Source organism: Saimiri boliviensis, chromosome 20 (assembly GCF_048565385.1).
Source record: "Saimiri boliviensis isolate mSaiBol1 chromosome 20, mSaiBol1.pri, whole genome shotgun sequence".
NCBI classification, from domain to species: Eukaryota; Metazoa; Chordata; class Mammalia; order Primates; family Cebidae; genus Saimiri; species Saimiri boliviensis.
Genome location: NC_133468.1, coordinates 33,510,639 through 33,527,420, shown reverse-complemented (window position 1 = coordinate 33,527,420; position 16,782 = coordinate 33,510,639). Strand labels below are relative to the sequence as shown.

The window sequence follows — 16,782 nt, the reverse complement described above, 5'->3', positions numbered from 1 at the left end:
AAGTATCTGGGACCAGAGGTAGGTGCCACCACACCTGGCTAGTTTTTCTGTTTTTAACAGAGACAGGGTTTCACCATGTTGGCCAGGCCGGTCTTAAACTCCTGACCTCAAGTGATCAGCCTGAATCAGAATTAGGCTTGTTAAAACATTTTTAACAATTAGGGCACATAGCATACCTCTGCAGCCCACCTAACTCTACATCAGGAAGATACCTCATCAAACGCCTTGAAAAAATCTAGATATACTGTGTTCCAGCACTCCCTTGGCTGGCAGTCAAAACCCTATTCCAAAATTAGTTGTATCAAAATTAGTTAAAAAGGTTCCTAAGCTGGGCGCGGTGGCTCAAGCCTGTAATCCCAGCACTTTGGGAGGCCAAGGCAGGTGGATCACGAGGTCGACAGATCGAGACCATCTTGGTCAACATGGTGAAACCCTGTCTCTACTAAAAATACAAAAAATTAGCTGGGCATGGTGGCACGTGCCTGTCATCCCAGCTACTCAGGAGGCTGAGGCAGGAGAACTGCCTGAACCCAGGAGGTGGAGGTTGTGGTGAGCCGAGATCGCGCCATTGCACTCCAGCCTGGGTAACAAGAGCAAAACTCCGCCTCAAAAAAAAAAAAAAAAAAAAAAAAAGGTTCCTAAACACACCTATATTGACTCCTTCAGGATACACGCCATTGCACTCCAGCCTGGGTAACAAGAGCAAAACTCCGTCTCAAAAAAAAGAAAAAAAAAAAAGGTTCCTAAACACACCTATATTGACTCCTTAAGGTCTGATCTTTGCTTCTACAATTTCCCCTGGAATCAACGTCATGCTCACTTTAAATGGGATTATTTAATCTGTGTCCAGACTTCCAGTTCCACTTCCATTATCCCAAGGCTATTCTCAAAAATGAATTATAAACGTTAGTTGAACTCACCAATCGGGACGACTTACCCCAAACCACATCTTGACCTTCTGCAGAATCATTCACTTTTAAAGTGAACTCTTGCAACGTCCCAGGCCCCACTCTTTGCTACAAGACTAATTGTTGAATATCGAATACCGACCCTTTCTCTCTCAGTCCCTTCCCTTCAGGCTTTATTCCTTCCCTGCAAGGTTCATCGAGACCCAGCAACTCCATTCTTTCTGCAGGTATATCATGCCTTCTCCTTCTGCTACGCCATCCCTACAACACCCAGACCAATCCAACCACCTACCCCTCCCACTCTCACAGCCAAGATTTAGGTGAGGGAGGGGAACACTGAGACAGGGAACTACAGGTTTAAGTCAATACAAATCGCCTGGCAATCCTAGGTTGCCGCCACCTCCTCATAGAGGAACGTGACCGTTAGTTAACCCTATCTTAAGGGCTTTGCTCCAAAAGTAGCCGCACCTATCTCTGCCTCCTTGTTGACTGCCAACGGAAGATGCTTCTTCCCCTCCGTGGATTCCCACTGGTCACGCTATTGCATTCTTATATTCTCCCTCTCCTACTCCTTCCCATTAACATACAGTGAAAGTTAAGGTTTAACATAAATAAGTGATGCATTTCAATCCTACCTCTTCCTGGTTCTTTCAAATTCAGGGTTCTGGAATGAAGACTACGCTTGTTTCCGTTTCTTCAATCTTTCATTCCCTCCTCAAAGGTAGTGATGACTCTACAAAGTCATCACTGTCTTCCCACCCCAGGTGTCCAGTGCTCTTAGACTTCATCTTAGGTCTGAGCTCACAGAGGCATCTAACCCTGGTGACCACTCTTTCCTGAGGCTCTCCTCCCCGTGGTTAGCCTTCACTCCAGTCACTACTTAAGTGCCCACCACTCCCCAGCGCTTCATATTGGGATACAGATGCTCCATTTTTCTCTAGGTGGCCTTTGTTCGACATGGTTTCAACACACATGGATACAGAGAAGGTTCCCGCTTCACTGTCAGTTCTACCAGCGAAGAGGATATTATATTCTCCAGCTGTGAAGTCAGCCTGGTTATTGGTAGATTCTAAATGGTTCTTTGCTTACACTGTGCCAGGCACTGTTCTAAATGCCTTTCATATTGACCTGTAGCCAAGTTAATTTGCCTTCACTTAAGTGTTTCCTCAAACGCAGTGTAACAACTGAATTCATCTTTTCCACCATTTTCTCCTCCTCTTTCTTCTTCTCTCTCCAGCCACCCACTTCTCGCTCTCCCATCTGCCCTTGCCGTTGCTGTCCAGGTCCCTTAAGACTAGACCTGAGCATCTACTCATCAGCCTCCCCTCCCTCTGCCTCCCCGTCTACTCAGTTTCCACACTGCTGCCTGGGATCTCTCCAGACCAAAAATTAGATTATAGTCCTCTTCGGCCTAAAGAGACTCCCCATGGCTTAAGAAGGAACAAACTCCAGAAGGCTCTTCATGAGCTGGCTCCTGTTAACCTCTTTCAACTCATTTCTTGCTACTCCCTCAAAAGCATACCACTGCAGCTTTCCCTGAATGCCACCAACGGGGACTAAGCAAATCCCGCCACCAATTCTCCTTTTCCATCCTGAAACTAAGCATCCTATGCCCTCTGCCTGCCTATTCCTTCCTCTAACCTCTCCCCCTCACTCAAGCCCTCAAAACACACAGTTTAGGGATCACTTCTCCTAGGAAACCCTCCCTGATGACCAGTGTGAACTCACCATCCGTCTCCAGTTCCACAGCACTCTGGGCTTACCTCAATTTATTTTGTGGAATCAAGATGCCCACAGATGGTTCAATAGCACTCCCATCACAACCGTATCTTTCCTAGGATTTGAGATCAGTGTCATTCATTACTTCCCCCTGCCTAAAATGTCTACAAAATATTCAAATGCTTACATTCAAATACTCAACTGTCTGCCACGGTGGCTCACGCCTGTAATCCCAGCACTTTGGGAGGCCAAAGCAGGCGGATCACCTGAGGTTAAGAGATTGACACCAGCCTGACCAACTTGGTGAAACCCTGTCTCTACTAAAAATACGAAAAAAATTAGCCAGGTGTGGCGATGCACGCTGTTCAGGAGGCTGAGGCAGGAAAATCCCTTGAACCTGGGAGGCGGAGGATGCAGTGAACTGAGATCGCGCCATTGCACGCTAGCCCGGGCAATAAGAGGGAAAGTCCGTCTCAAAAAACAACAACATAAAAAACACTGAAATGTCTATAAAAATGTCTTATATACAATATAAAAAACTAGCATCTCTTGCATCTCTTTTCTCCCTTTGATCTTCACCCAAATCCTCAAAACATGTTTCAAACTCGTTTGCAAATTCCACAGAAAACCGTATTATTCTGGTTTTTATCTGCTGTACAAAAGGTTTTCTATTCCTCCCAGATCTATTTCTTTTGAGTGATGTATCTGCTTCCATTCAGTTCTGAACCGCATCCTCATGACTCCTGGCAATATCTCTCAAGACTCCAACGGCAAAACTACAGCACTTACCTCATGTTAAAAACCTCACCAGGCGTGGTGGCTCACATCTGTAATCCCAGCAGTTTAGGAGGCAGTGGCAGGTGGATTACTTCAGGCCAGGAGCTCGAGACTAGCCTGGCCACCATGGTGAAACCCTGTCTCTACTAAAAATACAAAAATTAGCTGTGCATGGTGGCGCACGCCTGTAATTCCAGCTACTTAGGAGGCTGAGGCTGGATAATCACTTGAACCTGAGAGGTTCCTCAACCTCACTGCAGAGGTTGCAGTGAGCCAATCATGCCACTGCACTCCAGCCTGGACAACAGAGCCAGACTCTGTCTCAAACAAAAACAAACAAAAAAATCTGAAGCTCTCCTTTGTTAAATAATATTTTAAAAACATACTGCAATCATGGTATGTTTTCTAAAAGAAAACGGATTACACTTGTATTAATAAATCTTGCAACTGTCCTGAAGGAAATGTGTTCTTCTATATTTCAACCTAGATGACAAACCACCACCTCAAGGTTAACCAATGGAAAAAGTATTAAATATGCAGCAGTTTAAAAGGATTTTCCATGGTTCTGCAAGCAATGGAACATATGCTAAAATTAATTAAGAGATCAACTGAGACCACGGCTGGTATCCACTTTACCCATGATCTTTTTCTAGGAACAAAAAAACTTAAAACAAGAGCCTCAGACTTTTTTTTTTTTTTTTTTGACAGAGTCCATGGCCCAGGCTGGAGTGCGGTGGCACAATTTCAGCTCACTGTAGCCTCTGTCTCCCTGGTTCAAGTGATTCTCATGCCTCAGCCTCTGAGCAGCTGGGATTATAGGCACATGCCACCATGCCCACCAATTTTTCTATCTTTTGTAGAGACGAGGCTTCACCATGTCAGCGAGGCTGGTCTCAAACTCCTGATGTCAAGTCATCTGCTCACCTCAGCCCCCCAAAGTGCTAGGATTACAAACCAAGAGCCTTAGATTTGAAAAAGAAAATTTTTAAGGCAAATTAAACATTTCCACCTTTAAAACTGGAAAAGTATATAAAAATGCTTCCCAAAGTAAACGTCAAACTATATTACAACATTTCATCTAACAGTGTGTAATTTTAAAAATCCCAGCACTTTGGGAGGCTGAGGTGGGCAGATCATAAGGTCAAGAGTTGAAGACCAGCCTGGCCAATACAGTGAAACCCCGTCTCTACTAAAAATACAAAAATTAGCTGGGCATGGTGGTATACACCTGTACTCCCAGCTACTCGGGAGGCTAAGGCAGAACTGCTTGAACCCAGGAGGTGGAGGCTGTGGTGAGCCAAGATCGCGCCACTACACTCCAGCCTGGGCAACAGAGACTCTGTCTCAAAAAAAAAAAAAAAAAAAAAAAAAAAAAACACTTCTATCTTCCCGAAAAGATTTTAGTCAGTGCATAAACTTAGAGAACAAATGTGAAAAAATTCATACTAAAAAGTACCCTAAGTTTTCCATTGCGGTTCAGAAGCTCAGCTTAACTCATCAACATCTCAGAATTGCAACTGTTCAGTAAATAATGGTACTAATTTAAATTTTTACAACAGATAAAAAACACTTGCTAAAGTTTTGGTCATTGTTACACACACACACACACACACACACACACAATGAACAGAGAAACCCAAGATCAAAATGCAACAGGTTACCATAAAATGAAAGTAAGTAGTAGTTATAATTCACTCAGAAAGTGTTTTTGAGAATCTATATGCCGCAGCTCTAAACAGATGTCGGTAGAAATATATTCTATGTAAGTTTTTAAAATTTAACCTTTTGATAGCTCCGTTTGAAATTTTGCCATATTGGTTCTCCTTCCTCAATACATACATCAAGTTCCAAAAATCTGAAGTCTTTTTCTACACGACCAGCAAACAATGAAAAACAAAAACACGAGGCAGGTGAATCACTTAAGGTCAGGAGTTTGAGACCAGCCTGATTAACATGGTGAAAGGTGGTCTCTGTTAAAAATACAAAAAATAGCTGGGTGTTACGGTGTGTGCTGTAGTCCCAGCTACTTGGGAGGCCGAGGCAGGAGAATCACTTGAACTCATGAGGCAGAGGTTGTAGTGAGCTGAGATCACACCACCACTGCACTCCAGCCTGGATGACAGAGTAAGACTCCATCTCAAAAAAAAAAAAAAAAAAAAAAAAAAATCAATAAATCAGCAGCATACTCACCTAAACCTCAGTAAATTGGTCAGCTCCACACTATCTTTCTTTTCTTAAATACAGAGATGGGGATCTCACTAAGTTGCCCAGGCTGGTCTCAAAAATCCTGGGTTCAAGCAATCCTGCCTCAGTCTCCCAAAGTGCTGGGATTACAGGGAGAGCCACTGTGCCCAGACTAATTCCACACTTCTGAACATAGATTCAAACTCAGGCTATCTTGGCCTAGACAGTGTATATTTTATTCATATATATGTATATAAATATATATATACACAAATACAAACACACACACATACATATACAAACATACACATAGTCATATAGTATACTGCCTTTTTAAAGGCAAAAACTATTTTTTCAGTGCTTGGCAAGCAATAAGGGCAAACAAAAGCAACATCAGTTGACTCACATAGTTCCCAACAAATCAACTGGATGTTGCTCTTTTATCAGACCAGTGATAATGGCCAAAACTGATAGAACTGCTGTTTGTTTATTTATTTATTTATTTATTTATTTATTTTTTGAGACGGAGTTTCGCTCTTGTTACCCAGGCTGGAGTGCAATGGCGCGATCTCGGCTCACCGCAACCTCCGCCTCCTGGGTTCAGGCAATTCTCCTGCCTCAGCCTCCTGAGTAGCTGGGATTACAGGCACACGCCACCATGCCCAGCTAATTTTTTGTATTTTTAGTAGAGACGGGGTTTCACCATGTTGACCAGGATGGTCTCGATCTCTTGACCTCGTGATCCACCCGCCTCGGCCTCCCAAAGTGCTGGGATTACAGGCTTGAGCCACCGCGCCCGGCCTAGAACTGCTGTTTAAAAAAGAGAAAGAAAAAAAGGCAGCAAGAAAGAGGGCCAGAAGAGTCCTGTAATGACAGCAGGACTCTTTCATAACCCACAGGTGTCACACCATCTTTTCCCAACCCACTCATGACCCACCCAGGCTTCCATCCCCATTATGTGAGTAAAAGCTGATGGGAGGCCGGGCTTGGGTGGCAACTAAAGGGAAACACTTCTCTGAACATCGGGGGAAAATGAGGTTACCTGCCATCAGGATTAAATGCTTTAAGCAAGAAACTACACTTGAGGTTGCCAAATGTGAATATAAAGAGATTCTGCTTGTAATTTGGGCACCTGTGGTAAATAAGGGGTAATTTTATATCGATAAAAAGCCATGGCCAGGCCCAGTGGCTCATACCTGTGATCCCAGCACTCGGAGGCTGAGGCAGGTGGAACACCTGAGGTAGGGAGTTTGACACCAGCCTGGCCAAAATGGAGAAACCCTGTCTCTACTAAAAATACAAAAATTAGCTAGGCATGATGGTGGGTACCTATAATCCCAGCTACTCAGAAGCTGAGGCAGGAGAATCGCTTGAACCCAGGATGGGGAGGTTGCAATGTGCCAAGATTGAACCACTGCACTCCAGCCTGGGTGACAGAGCGAGACTCTGTCTCCCAAAAGCCATCTTCCAAATTGGTAAATAATCCCAGAGGAGGCCAGAAAAGCAAGAAAATAGAGATAAAAGATTGGCCGAGATGCTGAAAAATGGTGAAGTTGAGTGTATGGGGGTTACTGTATTATTCGCCTTTATTTTGCATGTTTGAAAGTTTCCATTAGTCAAAGGGAAAAAAAGGGAATCACTCCAAAGCAGCATAAGGGAGATGGGCCTTGGCTCAAATAAGCCAGCACTCAAGCCTACCCCAGCTTCAACCTCATTGTTCTTCCTAGAGGACAAAGGGTGATGGATGCCTTTTTAATTCTGAAACATGTGTATGTAATACCTATTCAAACAAATTTTTCAAACTTTTGAAAAAGAATACCCGAGGACCTTAAACATTATTCTTAGCCGGTTTTCCAGCAATTCTGCTCTTGGGTCTATCTTAACATACAAAATGTGCCTGAAAGACACCAGATGCTCCTTGAGGTACAATTTGTTTATAGGGATGTGACCCCATCCTAAGTGGAGGAGCTTACTGAATGCGTACCGCTTTTGCACCATCGTAAAGTCGAAAAATCATCAGGGTAAGGCTGAGTGCAGTGGCTCACACCTGCAATCCCAGCACTTTGGGAGGCCAAGGAGAGCGGATCACTTGAGGCCAAGAGTTGGAGACCAGCCTGGCCAACATGGGGAAACCTCATTTCTACTAAAAATACAAAAATTAGCCGGGCATGGTGGTATGTGCCTGTAATTTCAGCTACTTGGGCGGCTGAGGCAGGGGAATCACTGGAACTCAGGGGGCGCAGGTGATAGAGAGCTGAGAATGCATCACTGCACTCCAGCCTGGGCAACAGAGCGAGATTCTCTCAAAAAAAAAAAGAAAAGAAATATCGTTAGGTTCAACCATCTCAAATCAGGGACCACCTATACCCACATCATTATTATTTACAAATGTAAATCTGGAAACAGCCTAAACGCTAAGTTAAAAATAATAATAATTAAACTATGACATATCCACAGGATTATTCAGCTACTGAAAATAACGACACAGTATCACTGAAACGACGTCACGTGAAAAAGGCAGGGTGCAAAAGAATATAAACTGTAGAAACAGGCACGATGGAAATATCCCTGCATGTGAATTATGGTGATTGTTCTTGTCATTTTCCCCCGAAATTTCTAGCATCCTTAAGGCCACCAACATTTCGGTTTTCAGTAGTCAGTGCCACTGCTGACAGCCTTCCAAAGACCACAGACTCCCTTAAACGGGCATGGCATTCCAGAATCCAAGATGTTCTAGAATACTGCTTCCCTACTCACGCGTCCCCACTAGCTTTCCTCACCTTGGAATGCCCTTTTCTGTTGTTCGTATTCTACTATCCTGTTCACTGTTCTTGCCTTTCTGAGTAGGGTCATTTTTTCAATCTAGCAGGAAAAATAACTTTCAGCCTTAACTTCTGACACAGATACGAGGCCCTATTAGGGTATGGTTTGAAAACAGTAACATCTATCCTCTATAGCAGGGGTCCCCAATGGGTCCGTGGCCAGTGAGGAACCCAGCTGCAGAGCAGGAGGCCTGTCACTTCCCATTGCTAGAATTACCACCTGAGCTCCACCTCCTGTCAAATCAGCGGAGGCATCAGATTCTGCAATTAGTACCAACCCTACGGTGAACTGCGCATGCGCGGGATCTAGGCTGCCCGCTCCTTACGAGAATCTGATGCCTGATGATCTGTCACTGGCTCCCACCACCCCCAGATGGGACCATCTAGTTATGGGAAAACAAGCTCATGGCTCCCACTGATTCTACATGACAGTGAGCGGTATAACTATTTTATTACATACTACAATGTAGCAATGACAAGTGCACAATAAATGTAATGTGCTTGATTCACCCCCAAACTATTCCCCCTCAACCCCCACCCAGGCCATAGAAAAACTGGCTTCCTTGAAACTGGTCCCTGGTACCACAAAGGCTGGGACCACTGCTTTATAGCCTACCCAGGCCAGATAGGCCCTTACATTAAAACATACTGCCAATGGATATGAAGTCATCTGCATGGCTACTAACCATGCTTCACCTCCACTGCAAAGACAAGCATCTGCTTCGTGTCTCATTGCTACAAAAGGAGTACTTACTGTACAGAAGCAGTCCAAAATTCAAGCTGATTCCTACAATCTTAAAGAACCAGCACCAGAGGCAACTTTGTTTCCCAAATCTGGGTTTTTTAAATATGGTAGCTTAAGAGTCATATGAGTAATTCCTTTTAGACAGCTCAAGAAATGTAAATCATCTCTATGGCTTCAAAAGAAACCTGGCTTTTTAATGCCTTCTCGCTCCCTTAGCCATTCCTTACTTTCCTGCCCATGGCAGCTGCTCTTTATACTCAACTTACGGCAGGTTGGGGGTGGATCAGCGACTCCTCTTCAGCTACTACCATTACATGTTCAGCTGGTCACTGCTGTCACTGTCATACTCCCAGCTCGGAAACCCCTGCTCAGAGGAAAACTGGGTACTTGGGTCCCACTTACCAAGATGGGCTTTAGATCCCTCCAAAGACAGGTACCCTTCCAAAGGTTAAGAAGACCGAGAGTTTATGTGGAATAATTTTACTGTTTTAATGTTAAAAATCTATATATGTAAGAACATTCTCTTTCATATTTATTCACAACCAAAAAAAATGTTCTTTTTTTTTTTGAGATGGAGTCTCGCACGTCACCCAGACTGGAGTGCAGTGGTGCGATCTCAGCTCACTGCAACCTCTGCCTCCCGGGTTCAAGTGATTCTCCTACCTCAGCCTCTCAAGTAGCTGGGATTACAGGCATGCGACACCACACCCAGCTAATTTTTGTATCTTTTAGAGATGGGGTTTCACCATGTTGGCCAGGCTGGTCTTGAACTCCTGACCTCAAGTGATCTGCCTACCTCCCCCTCCCAAAGTGCTGGGATTACAGGCATGAGTTACCTTGCCCAGCCCACAACCAAAACTTATGCCATGTAGCACATATTAGTAGTATTTAACTCAGGTAAAAAAAAAAAAAAAATCTGTAGGACACACACTCAACAAGTGAAATGCAGGCAGCAATTTAGCTAAGACTTCACCAGTTTCTTACACAGAAAGAAAAGACTCACGCCACATGGTCTTTAAGATTTACAATTTTTATTTTTTTCCTACAAAATCATGGCAGCAAGCCAATTATTTATAACCATTTACCTTAAAACTAAAGCTTTCTTTGGGAAATTTTTTTCTTTTTTTTTTGAGATAGAGTCTTCCTCTCTCACCCAAGGCTGGAGTGCAGTGGCAAATCTCAGCTCCCTGCAAACCTCCACCTCCCACGTTCAAGCGATTATCCTGCCTCAGGCTCCTGAGTAGCTGGGATTACAGGCACGTGCCACCACACCCAGCTAATTTTTGGTATTTTTAGTAGAGATGGGGTTTCACCATGTTGGCCAGGCTGGTCTCGAACTCCTGACCTCAGGTGATCCATCTGCCTCAGCCTTCCGAAGTGCTGGGATTACAGGCACATGCCATCACAGCCCAGCTAAATTTTTTTTAAATTTTAGTAGAGACGGATTTTCACTATGTTGGCCAGGCTGGTCTTGAACTCCTGACCTCATGATCTGCCCACCTCGGACTCCCAAAGTGCTGGAATTATAGGCATGAGCCACTGGGCCCGGCCCAGGGAATTTTTAAAATCAGTTTTCATGTAACTAATTTTCTACCACTCAAATTCATAAATTCATTTAGCAAAAATATCAACATTTTCAAGATTTCCACAAATGCCAATTTTAAGTAAAATAATGTGGTTCAGTAGTTAATTAAAATGATAGCTGACACCTAAAATGGAATTTGGGGAAGGAAACAGAAAAATAATTCTGAGAGGAGAGGCCAGCTGTAAGGCAGCTGGTATTGGTAGCCTTTATAGAAAGGCAACATTTAGCTGACTCATAATTATAGACTGGGCTGGGTGTGGTGGCTCACACCTGTAATCCCAGCACTTTGGGAAGCCAAGACAGGCAGGCTGCTTGAGTCCGGAAGCTCAAGAGCAGCCTGGACAACATGGTGACATCCCATCTCTCCAAAAAAATACAATAAATTAGCCAGGTGTGGTGGCATGCACCTGTAGTCCCAGCTACTTGGGTGGCTGGGGCTGGAGGTGAGGTCGAGGCTGCAGTGACCCATGCTCCAGCCTGGGTGACACAGTGAGACCCTGTCTCAAACAAACAAACAAACAAACAAAAACAAATCAAGCAACCAAAGGCACACATAATTATAGTCTAGAATTATCTGGTAAAACACTAAGTAGCTTTAAAAAGGCAAAGAAAAGATAATGTTTTATATCACTTAAAAGTGATATTTATGTTTGACTATTAAACATAGAACATGGTCCTTGAGGCCGGGCTCAGGGGCTCACACCTGTAATCCCAGCATTTTGAGAGGCTGAGGTGGGAAGATCACCTGAGGTCAGGAGTTCGAGACTAGCCTGGCCAACATGGTGAAACCCCATCTCTACTAAAAGTACAAAAATTAGCCGTAAGTGGTGGCAGGCACCTGTAATCCCAGCTACTCAGGAGGCTGAGGCAGGAGAATCACTTGAACCCAGGCGGTGGAGGTTGCAGTGAGCCAAGATCGATCACACACTGCAGCCTGGGCGACAGAGTGAGACTCTGTCTCACAAAAAAGGTTAGGACTGGTGATACTGGGAGTGAGCAAAGATGGGAAAAGTAACTGTAATTCACTCCCATTCAGCTCCTGACAGCCAGAATGTACTCAGCGTCTTAGGCTGGCATCTCATCAGTTGAGAGCCTCATGCTCCAACAGCTCCCTAGTCTCAGCCCTGCATTGTACTCGTTAGGAAACTACCACCACACAGGGGGCAAATCCCTGATAATAAAGCCAGCCATGGGGCTGAACACGAGTCCCAGGAACACTAGCAAAATTTCCATAATCCCCAAAGAGTTAATGGTCTGCTCAGATTTCAAGTAAATTGTTCTTATTTATTTGGGTGAACATTACACAGCATTTAAGTTCCATAACTTTTTAAGTGGAAATACACCACAAACTTAGCTCAAGCTAATTCTCTTTTTTTCAGTTCAGACGCTTGAAAATGAAGACAAAGGGACAGACGATTATCGCTGGCTGTGAGCTGTTGTGGGCACTCCATTATCGACACATTCCTGAATCGGTAATGGCATGCTGAATTCCAGCCGGCTGTAGTCCAGACCGGCATCACTTTTTAAAAATAACCACTTTCTCATTTCTTGAACACAGGTGATGGCAGCACAGCACTGTGAATGTACCCGATGCCACTCGACTGCACAGTTGACATTTTACCTGACCATGTTCAAGTTATGTTATGCGACTTTTACCTCGATGAAAACATAATCCTATTATTCCCCACTCTTTTCAATAACCTAGAGATTGGCTAAATAAATAAGGGTTCCCTGAGTACAAGAGATGAAATCCTAACCAAGGTCTGCAGTTAATCCGGGACCGCAGTAGGGATGAACATTTACCGCCATGTCGTATCTCAGTAGAATTCAAAAGACACAGGAGATTTCCAAGATTATCAGAAAAAGCACTTAACATCCGCTTCAGTTACTGTGAAGGCTAACATATGAAAAGAAAGCTCTATGATCTGTATTCTTCCCAACCCCAAGAAGAGAACAATTCAAGCCACATGACTTAGAATAATGGCTGGCAGAACTCCACCTCTGAAGAGTCTACAGAGGTCCCATTACTCCATTAGTGATAATGGCTATTGATCTAGTCTCCTGGAAAAGCTAGGGGGAAAATGGAATGTTTAAGATAGTAAGAATTTTAAAATCCATTGATCCCACTAGGAAAGATTTAGAAAAACTGCAATAGCCTTTTGTCATCTTTGCCCTCCCACCCCTCGCTGAGTTAAACTGCTTAACCCAGTAACTTCAACAAAATTAGTAGCCCTGAACCTTCCCCCACCCCCAGGCAAGTACCAATAGCCTACTTAAAATATTAACTTCTCAAGAGACTATTAAAAGCCAAAGGACAAGACAGTATTGTCTAACATCTAACATGTAGGAGGAACCAGCTAGATGTTCACTCTCCTTCAATATAAGACTCAACATCTCTTAAAAGGCCTAACGTTCCTATTTCCTTCCTTTCAAAATACTGCACAATAGAGTATTTCTGTCCTGGTTACCCACGTAGAACTATCATTCTACACAGATCCCAATAGTCTTAGTCTTAGTACTAGGATAATTTCATTAAATGCAAATACATTTTAATCCTTCTATCAACAGGATGATTTTTGGCCTTAAAGGAGAGCTCACTTGAATGTCCTTTCTCTGCAGTTTCCAAAATTCTCCAGGATGACTTTTATAAACAGGAAGAAAAAAATGTCTTAGGTAGTTGCCATTTTGGAACACCTACAACATTTCTTATCGAATCCGCACAACTTTTTCAGGTATTGTCCCATTTTACAGATGAGGAAAATGAGGCACAGAGACTATTTCCTTAAAGTCACAGGAAGCAGATTTGAAAAAGGTTTTTATTTTACAGACTGTTCTTTCCTGCATACTGGAAAGGAGCAGAAGCACAAATCTAGAAAAAAAACAAACTTCCCAAACCTTGACTTAAAAGGCTTTGTAACGGGTTCTCATTCCCTAATAGTAACTGAAAATGACTCAGTAAGAAGTCATTTTTTTAAGGTTTTTATTAAAATCTGCCAAATTATCGGCAAAAAAACTGCAGGATACATCCCATCTCTGTACTGTTATCATAAAATATATTCTTGCTTAAAATTTCTACTTTTATTCTACCACTGCCCAGTATTCTAAATAAGTGAGATGAATGTTTAAAAATATAAAAAAGCATCTTATAAACTTTTGTGAGAAAGCCAGCAATAGGGGGAACAAGGCCTAGCTAGAGGTCACATATCTGCATGTCTAAGAGTAAATGAAATCCTTATTTTTTGGACTAATTCTTATCTGGTGGAATATGAGGTGCTCGATTTCACCTGGCTTATCAGCTAATTTCTGCATTACCTTGGACAAATGCCATTTGCACACTCCCTACCAGCCCTTAGGTGCATTGCAGCCTCTGTGTCATTGTGTGTGACATCACTTGGTTGCTATGGATATAGGTGCGAGGTCACTCGCTTTCCTGTGGAACTAGAAATATGGAAAAATTAGAAGAGTCTAAATAACACGAACTGAAGATATTTCCAATACTGATACCTATTAGTAGTGCAACTTGAATCATTTGAGCATTAAAACCTTAGAAGACAGAGACTGTGACCACAGCAGTATCCCCAGTTTCAGAACCAGTTCTCTTCGTAATAAAATAACCACCTTTCTTTGTGACTGTAGCTGGTTTATCAGCATTGTCCTCTTTTGAGAACCGGTTAAGTTACTCAAGAATTGAGCTGTAATATCAATAATGCTTCATTTAAAAGCTGTAACATGCAAGGTACATACACTTCAGCATCCACTTCACAATGGAGATGCATTTGAAAACCTTTGTTACATAAGACAGGAAGTTAAATATTAAGACAGTGGGGCCCAGAAATCATTAATCAGATTAATTTTCAACCTTTCATTTCCTAATGTTCAATACTTCCCCCTCCTCTAATATAAAACTGGTTGACAGCCCATTAGATAAGTGTGATGTTACTGACAAAATGGTGCAATACAGGGAGGAATCTGCAACCCAGACAAAATGCGACAACTGGAGATCAGTATTCTCTTTTCATCAGCATCAAGATGTACTCGCTTAAAAAAAAAAAAAAGCCTCAGATGCATCTAACAACAAAAAAAAAAATTTTAAGACTTTTTCCCCTTTAAAATAACTCCTCCCAGCCTCCACCCAGTCTAGGCTCTCTGCAATATGACAAATGCAGAATCTTCTGGAATGACTTGATACTGCCTCTCACCACCGCTTTGTTTGCACTATCAGATCAGACAGAATATTTTTCCCCCAACTTAGAGGAATTTCAACAGACGCGTGCCTGTATGCAAAAAAGAAACGGCATATGTCACAGATCGAACCAGTCAGCTACATTCACCGCCTTTTATTTTACAGGCAATACCTACCCTTTTCGATACAAAAACAGTAGGGGATAAGATGAAGATGACATGCTGAGAACGATCAATGAAAACGCTAGCGAGACAAACGTTCCCCCTTCCTAAAAGCCGGAGGACTTGCTTTGGGGAAATGGAGAAAGAGGAGCCTTTTGTTAAGAAAAACGTGAGCAAGGTGGTTTCGATTTTGCACCACAGGGCTCAGGTTTTCAAGAGACCCCCCCCCCCCACGATGTTCCTGGGAAGGGTCTCAGGGATCTGTCGGGACAGACGGTGGGGAAGATTTTGGGGGGGTTCGAGAGGCGGAAAACCGGGAGACCTGCTGAGTGAATGGGAAAGGCGCCGCCCAGACACCAGGGAGAGAAAGAGGAACCGCATCCATGCGGTCCCCCGCCCCCACGCCCAGGCGGGGAGGAGGGGGGAAGTGGGGCACAAAGGATGTGCACGGCTCCCCGCTAGGGTCCCCTGCACCCCCAGAGCCGCGGGGGCCAGAGACCCCGCTCCCAAGTCCAGCCCCGCGGGACCCCGCCCCGGCCCGCGCCCGCGCAGGGCCTGAGAAGCAGCGCCGCGGGGCCCCGGGGACGCCAGCAGAGGCCGCGTCACAGCCCGGGTTCCCGTCGCCTCTCGGGACCCTCCCGGGGACCCCTCAGTGAGCGAAACGGGGCAGTCACCCCGCCATCGCGACAAGGCAATGAAGCCCCGGGCCTTCCACGCCGAGGACCGCGTCTCCGGAGGGGCAGGGAGTGGCGGGGGAGGGGAGGAGACACTCACGTTCTTCATGGCCGCGGCCATGTCGTCGTAGCGCTCCGCCTGCTCGGCCAGCCGGGCTTTCTGCACCAGTTGCTCGCGGTCCACCATCTTCGCGGAGCTGGGTCGGGCCGGAGAAAAAGAAGGACACTGGGGTGGCCTGAAGGGCTTGGAGGGCGCGGCTGGAGCCCAAGTGGCGGAGGGGACCGACCCACGGAGCGAGGGGCTGAGGCGGCGGCTGCGCGGAGGAGGCGGCTGGAGCTGCGACCGCGGGACCAGGAGCGAGGCGGCTGCGGCTGCTGTGCGTGCCACGGTCGGACAACCCCCTGCGGCCCCGCCCACGCCGCGTGACGCAGCAGTCCCCGCCCGCCCGCTCGCAAGCCCCGCCCAGGCCCCGCCCGAGCCGGGCCGCCGCTGGGGCTCACCTCTCCCCAACTCGGCTCACTGCGCGTCTTTCGGGCAGCCTGTCATCTCCCACCGAGCCCCCACGCTTTCCTTTATTCTCTTCACTCCTCAGTTCCCTCGACCTTTCTTCTCCAGACGCCCCCTTATCCCTTTCCCTTGAGCCCTCAGCCACTCCAGAACTCCGACGCGTGGGCCTCTGGGAGTTGTAGTTCAACCTGCTGCGGGCTGAGGCGTTGGGGAGACCAAGGACAAAGGGGCGGTCAAGACTACAACTCCCAGCGGACATAGCGCGCAGGCACAGGAGGACGGGCGGGGGGCGGGGTGGGATTGGTTCGAATCCCGAGGCCGCTGGGGACCCCTGCCGGGGATCAGGGCTACATCAGTCCCTGCGAGTGCTGATTCACCGCCCCGCCCCAAATTCTACGGGAAATTACGAGAGGACGGGGGCAGGGTCCTCAGTCCTAGATAGACCCTGTTTCCGAGATCACGTAGTAGATCGTGGTGTGGGAAGGACAGGAGGCGCGTCCCTTGTAGATCCAGACT

At 45.3% G+C, this 16,782-nt stretch overlaps 1 protein-coding gene across 1 annotated transcript in view; it reads right to left on the bottom strand.

Moving 5' to 3' along the window:
- The window catches only part of YWHAG (tyrosine 3-monooxygenase/tryptophan 5-monooxygenase activation protein gamma), a 35,061-nt gene extending 18,889 nt beyond the window's left edge, over positions 1 to 16,172 (bottom strand). Inside the window, exon 1 of the mRNA XM_003934130.4 lies at positions 15,859 to 16,172. Coding sequence (XP_003934179.1) covers positions 15,859 to 15,945 — 87 coding nt within the window. The 5' untranslated portion in view covers positions 15,946 to 16,172. The remainder of the gene's footprint in view (positions 1 to 15,858) is intronic.
- Between the last annotated feature and the right edge of the window lie 610 nt (positions 16,173 to 16,782).